Source organism: Boleophthalmus pectinirostris, unplaced genomic scaffold, assembly GCF_026225935.1.
Source record: "Boleophthalmus pectinirostris isolate CB_2022bp ecotype Guang Dong unplaced genomic scaffold, ASM2622593v1 HiC_scaffold_16, whole genome shotgun sequence".
Classification (NCBI taxonomy): Eukaryota; Metazoa; Chordata; class Actinopteri; order Gobiiformes; family Gobiidae; genus Boleophthalmus; species Boleophthalmus pectinirostris.
This window is the reverse complement of record NW_026571095.1, coordinates 22,750,374-22,757,401: the sequence shown is the minus strand read 5'-3', so window position 1 is coordinate 22,757,401 and position 7,028 is coordinate 22,750,374. Positions and strand designations below refer to the sequence as shown.

The 7,028-nt window shown below is 37.1% G+C and overlaps 1 protein-coding gene across 1 annotated transcript; it reads left to right on the top strand.

Moving 5' to 3' along the window:
* The first annotated feature begins 4,513 nt into the window (after nucleotides 1-4,513).
* Nucleotides 4,514-5,747, top strand: LOC110164071 (apolipoprotein D-like). The gene is made up of 4 exons (XM_020929088.2): nucleotides 4,514-4,633; nucleotides 4,766-4,887; nucleotides 4,993-5,081; nucleotides 5,512-5,747. Exons 1-4 carry the CDS (start codon nucleotides 4,514-4,516, stop codon nucleotides 5,745-5,747), a joined length of 567 nt encoding a protein of 188 aa, XP_020784747.1.
* Nucleotides 5,748-7,028: the final 1,281 nt, after the last annotated feature.

The following is a 7,028-nucleotide window of genomic DNA, read 5'->3' as shown; positions in this document are numbered from 1 at the left end:
AAAGCCATGCTACAACCTGCCATAACAACACGACCACCAGACTATTACATTATGCAGTTCCATATAAATCTGTAATGCTATTCTGGCACTTGGATCACATTTCTCTTTTGGTAGAGACTGCAGGTATAATTTGCCCTGTTTAAACATAATGGGATAATGGAAAAGGTCCTGTTTCCATGATTATTTTGACCCTAGTTTAAATCCTAACATTTTCAGGCCAGAAACCCCAAATAAAAGATGCAACTGACCCACAACCCTCACAACAAAATAAAATTTCCAGCATGTTGTTAGGTTTCTGTTTTAAATCAGATATTTAAAATTGATTCAATACGGTGTCATACTTTTAAAATGATATCTCAAAATCATCTCACGACCCCCACTTTGAGAATCGCTGCATTGTGACTTGTGTTTTAAAAGCTTGTTCATGAGAAAAGTCACTTTCCTCCATGCAGAGCGAGTGCCCATTTTGAGAAAGTAGTTTTAATAATTTTGATTTAGTACATTTTTTGGAATTGATTGGAGCAATAATTGGACCCACTCTCAAAATTCAATTAACGTCACTGCCCTATTTTAACACATCAATCACATTAACGCGTTCCATTGACTTTGACTGGCTTTTCTCCTCCTAATTGTCACATTCAAAACTGAGACTAAAACTGGGACTAAAACTAGGCCTGTCACGATGAGAAATTTTTAAGCACAATATATTGCTACATTTTGGAGATATACTGTGATAAATAATAATATTGAAGCTACTTTATGCCACTGACACAATAACAATAAAGGAGGATAATCTTAGTAAAGCGTTTTTAAATACAGTATCATTAAAAGACATGAGCTACAAAAAATAAATAACACAATAAACCAATAATTAGCCATAGAAGTGACTTATTCATCCCTCTACAGTTCAAACCTTATCATATTACAACAAAAATAACAAAAATCCTCACACTTTTGCATAGAAAATGTACCCATGATAAATATTGAGCCCCAAAATATCTAGTATTTTCATATATTGAATGATAAGTTGATATAGTAAGTATCATGACAAAACTGGGACTAAACTTGAAGCTGAACCTGGACTATTGCCCAGGACTAAACCGGGACCTGAGATATGAGCAGTCCTAATATAAACCATAGCAATCATACCATTTATTAATCAATGATACCCAGCATGCATCACACAGAGCAGCACTTATAATTTCATTGGTGGTATTTAGAGGCTGTGAGGTAATTATGAGTTTAATTAGACTGATGTCAAGGTGGTCCATGTAATCGTATTGGATTTGTCCATTAATCCTTTCCGCTGCTGTGAGTTCAGTTGTGTTTGCTAACGTTTGTGTGATAGGATTATCAGTACAGAATGTTTAATACTAGCCCAGGGGTATAGTTGTGGAGATGCAAATATGCAAAATGTTGACCAATTGCAAAACTGAAAACAAAATAGTTGATGTGCAATGGAAAAAAAAAATCATCTTAATTTGAAGTCATTTTGTTTTGCCTATACTGCAATTAAGAAATTTCTTAAAATGTTTTGGACTTGTAAAGTACCTCTACAGTCTATAGTCTTTAATGAGAAATATAGATAAACCAGACAGATAATGGATCCAGAATAACAAAATAAGATTTGAACCACAATTACAGCACATTTTTAAATTATAATTTATACAATTTACACATTAATTTAATCTCCATCAAACCAAATATTGAAATATCAGCATTCATTGCAAGGAAAAAAATATTATTTTAGATGCATTCTTACTTTACAATGCCACACAAGTAACTACATTTTCTTGCACTTTAAAGGTTCGCTATGTAACTTTTTTTTTTTTTTGCCATTTGCTTGTCTCCATGGAGATGTGATTGCTTTGCCTGACATGTTCCACATCCTTGCAATACTTAAGATACACTTTTATTGCAAGAAAATTTGCTACTTCACTGATCTGACCTGCATCTTGGCCTGGAGGCACCATAGATATAAACACATCTAATGCCATACTGTGGAACATTTCAGGCAATGCAATAACATCTTACAAGCAAGTGGCATACTCGAACGATTACATAGTGCACCTTTTGCTCATTAATATACAGGATTAACGTAAAAAATTGTTATCCCACTTACCCAAAACAAAGTGTAGTGTGGACACTTCCAAGAACGGCTGTTGCTCCAATGCAGAAGTAAATAGTAAAGTGTCGACCAGTATTAGTATTGACCCATTTCACAGCACCTTGAGCATGTATCCTAGCTCCTAAGCACTCGTCTTCTCACCTTTCCCCGAACTGGTGCACCGCCAGTCCTCGCTAACGTCCTTAACTAAAAAAGACCTTTTAAACACAGATTTATTCTATCTCTATTAGCTGACTTGATCCCTGCACAGTAAGCCTGGCATGTCCTGACTTCACCATCCGCCGCACAAGTGTAATTACCACGGCTGCACTGGTCCTAAACCTCTTTCAACGTTTACCTCACTAATCTCATGTTAGCACTTTAGGCCCTAGTTAAGACACCTAAATGCTTAGCTTCCTTTTCCACTGGCAAAATGGCCTCCTGTGTGCTATATAGCTTTGAAAACCCCATTTGAGACCTCATGCAGAGAAAGGTTAAACCTAGATGTCAAAATACTTCTCAGATTTGTCTTGTTTTTTGTTTTTCAATTGTCTAGTTGTCCAAGCAAGACCCCAGGGTGCCAGATTGGGTGAAAAACATGCTTGTTGTTGGGAATATTTTGGTGAGAATCCGGATCATCTGCACCATAATCTGGCAGTTTGAGATTACTGCAGTACTGGACATTTTAGAGTTATGTTAGTACTTGGATCCTGCTGTGTGCTGATAAATTCAAGTGGTGGAGCATTAATAAGAGGAGCTATAGCAGAAGGTGGGGAAGGTGGGGACTCTGGGTTTGAAATGGCTTTTTGCAGACAGCAGGGGTACAGCACAAGATAATGTTTGTTTAATTATGTTTGACAGGCTAGTTAAATGGGACCCACCTGGAAGTACTGTATGTAGGTGTGCACAATTTAAAAAGGATTACTTAAAAATCATTGTGAATCTTGAGGTAAAACCTAAGATACAAATATCTAATCATTGTCTCATTCATTCTCTTCTTGGTTAAAGATATGACCCCACATACAATCAATTAGCGAATTGAAGTGCACAAGTTTGCATCAATCACTTCTATGATGATGATTTTGTGTCTTTCTCAGAGAATTTTGCAAAAGTGACACAATATTTAGGAGTGCATGGACCAAGTGAAATTCATTTTTGTCTTTTACAGTTTTCAAGACTAAATGGAGGTGCTGTGACTAGAAAATTATTTGTTATTTCATTACAAAAACAAAAGACATCTATGAAAAAATAACATTATATTTTGTGAATTATTAAAATGTAGTTGAGGCATTTGTGCAGCAGAGCATTAAGTTATTTAAACCACTAATTCAGGCTTAGGTTTCAGATGGGATTTCTGCTCTTCTTGTGTGACCTGCGCATTAAGAGGCACAGAGAGGTGAGGGCTAAACGTTGACTAAAAACACACATCTTCTAATTACAGAAACAATCTGCTGTAGTTAAGATCAGTCTATTTCCTGGATTCACCCCATACTGTCGTCTTACTACAGTCTCCTGATCCTACTAGACTTCGCTGCCACAAATCCTGTTTAGGCATTAATTAACATTGAGTTTGTACTGAAATTACTAGAAGGAGTGTGTTGAATTTACACTCAGAGAAAATACATTTAAATATACATAATCATGTTTATTCATAAAAAAAATCTGAAATGATCCAACATATAGTGAACTACTTAATTTATTAAATGAGCATTTTTATATGTTATTCAGCTTGCTCAAAGTTGTATTTGGAATAATTAAGGCATGTCTCAGTATACTTATATTGTCCTGCATTCACAGCTCAAGTGCTCTGAAATTTTCATGCACCCCTTACCTCCACCCACAATTCTTTTTTTACTTATTCTTCTTCTCTGGGTTCTCTGTTATGCCATGTAATCATTTTTCAACTCATAAAAACAAGTGCATTAATATCCACTCCAAGTAGTCAATGTTTCTGTTACTAAACAGTTTTAAATAATTTGTTTTACAATAAACAAAATGTATAATAATGATGTAAGTATCATAGTTTAACACTAAACCCAAATTCTTTCAGAATAATCTGACCTCATTCATATCAGTTACTCTTATAGTACAGTACAGTATGTCTTCTGGTTGGTCAAAGGACATGAGGGCCATGTCAGTCCAAATGTTGTGTAAAATTTCCCATATCACCTTCATCTTATCTGTTTTGGAGGGGTTTCAGCAGATGCCAGATCTCTCACGTTTTTAACCAAGTCATCACTGCGCTTACATCACCAAAAGCCAATAAAAACGCTACTGGGCCCATGCTCAGCACTGCTCCCAGGTAACACAGGTGAGAAGAGCTCCACTGCTCTTGGTTACAACTGTAAATATTTGTGAATGAAACCTTTTAACTGTTGTTTTATTTATTTTGCAGGTGATAGAAGAATGAACGCTCTCCAGGTCTACTCTCTGGCTCTGCTGTCCGTCATGGCAGCTCAGGCTCAGGTCATCATGCCCGGCAGGTGCCCACAGCCTGCGGTGCAGAAGGACTTTGATGCTGCCAGGGTGAGGGGCAAAGAATAATAATATGCTGTACAATACATAGAGTAGAGAAGTAGGAAAGGACATCACACTTCATCAGAGCACTGTAAAGATGCAGAGCACAGAGCCTTAATCAGTCCTTTGTCCTGTGTGCAGTATCTGGGCACCTGGTTTGACATCAAGAAGCTTCCAATGACTTTCCAGAAGGGCGAATGCAGTACTGCCACCTACACCCTGCAGAGTCCTGGAGTGGTGGGCGTCTTCAACAAAGAGCTGCTGTCAGTACACTGCGTTCACCTGCTTGTGTTTATTTATGAAATGCTGATGCTTTGAGATGAACAGAATTACAGACGTTGTGACAAATTTCTCTTATGTCCTTGTAGGGCCGATGGAACTATCAACACCATCACTGGAACTGCTACAGCCCTGGACCCCTCTGAGCCTGCCAAACTCTCTGTCTCCTTCTTCGAGAGTAAGAAAAACTGCACTAATGCTTTTAAAAGGCCCACATTACACTATTTTCTGGAGTTGTGCTTTGTTTCATTAACACACAAACCCCGCATACACCTTCACTAGAATCATTTAGATAATTTCAGCCCTGGAATTACCAATTACATTGAACAAAGGGTAAAATTATCCATTCACTTGAAAACTACAGCTTCATGACATCACAAGGTGGAACAGAGCATGAGCTTTGGGGATGTAGACAGACTAACTGATGAGATAACAACATCCTAACATGGCACTTCACGCATCTAAAAAAACAATAACATCTCAACAGCAACAAGCAGGTGACTGACCCTTCACCAAAAATCTTACATCTTTACATTTACTAAAGCACATAATCCAGAATAGTTATGGGTTTAAATCATTATTATTAACTTGTTATGTTTCTCCTCCAGACTCTCCTCCCGCTCCCTACTGGGTGCTGGATACTGACTACAGCAGCTACACCCTGGTCTACAGCTGCACTGACCTGGGTATTGTCCACACGGACTTTGCCTGGATCATGAGCCGTGAGCCCACCCTCTCCCCCGTCACCGAGGCAAGACTCACTGCTAAACTGACCGCTATCGGAGTCAGAGTGGACAAACTGGTCCGTACTGTGCAGGATGAGGAGTACTGCAGCGCCGTGTAAAATATGTATTATTAATTGTAGTGCCAATGTAAACCTTTCACCAGAATGCTCTTTGTGATGTGACTTTGACACTTCAGCCTAAACCGCTTCTGTCTGTAGAATAATTTAAGTGATATGCATAATTTCTGTGTTAAATCATTGTAATATGATTAATGATTATGTTAATTGACTGAAGAAAAAAAAACAAAAAAAAAAAAAAAACAACAACTTTGGACTCAGGGATTATTGTATTGTTACATGCAGACAATAAAGTCATATTCAAATTGATGCTTTGGTTTATTCCTTTTAGTCAGACAGTCCTTTTTGATTTGAGTCTAGTTCTCTTAGGCAAAATGTCATATATTTGTATTTACACTGTATTTAGTTGATTAAAATCTATAATACATTTAATACATTTTTCAATCAACTATATGTCACTTATATCATGCCAAAATCATTTATTTTACATTGTTTTGGTAGTTTGTATTGCTTTGTGGACCTTCTACCTAACCACATACAGAGTATTAAAAGGCACACATTATGTAAAACTGACTTTTAAGATTCTTAATTCTTAAGAATTCTTATCTCTCAGCAAAGGTTAAAGAAAAAACCACATCAGTCATTTTTTCAACAATAAAAATATATTCCACTGCTTGCTATGGAGAAGAAGTTCAGTCAATCTGTAATGAAGTATGAACTTTTTTTTAACCTTTATGCAACAGGGAAGTAGATAGTAGATTGAGATAAAATCTTTTCTTCGAGAAAGACTTGGTTTTCGGAGGAGACCTGAAGCATGAACTGGTGTGACATTAGCTTAGGAGGGAAAGTAGCTCAGTTGGTGTTTGATCCGAAGGTTGTTGTTTTGAATCCTGCTCTTGACATAAACATCATTGGTAGGATGGTCATATCCACTGGTGCGATTCCAGCTCCCACAGATAAATGTTGTCGTTGTGTCCTTGGGCAAAACACACCTTGCCCTCACACCTTGCTCTCAGTGTCTACATACATTGGTGTACATATATGTGTGTGAATGGGTGAGTGGGTCCTTGATATAAATCACTTTGGAAAAGCGCTGTAAAAAAATGTGACCATTTATCATATGCAGAAAGTGAAGCCAGGCAAATTTCCCCTTTGGGTCTCATCTCAGTGAGATGTTTGACCCTTACTTAAGGTATCAGTAGCTTCAGACCATGGAATAAATCTCTTATAATACTAATTTGACAATTTAGAATTTGCAAAATGAAGACACAAAGAGCACATTGTGTATCTGTACACTAAATACATGTTTATTCTTGTTTTGGT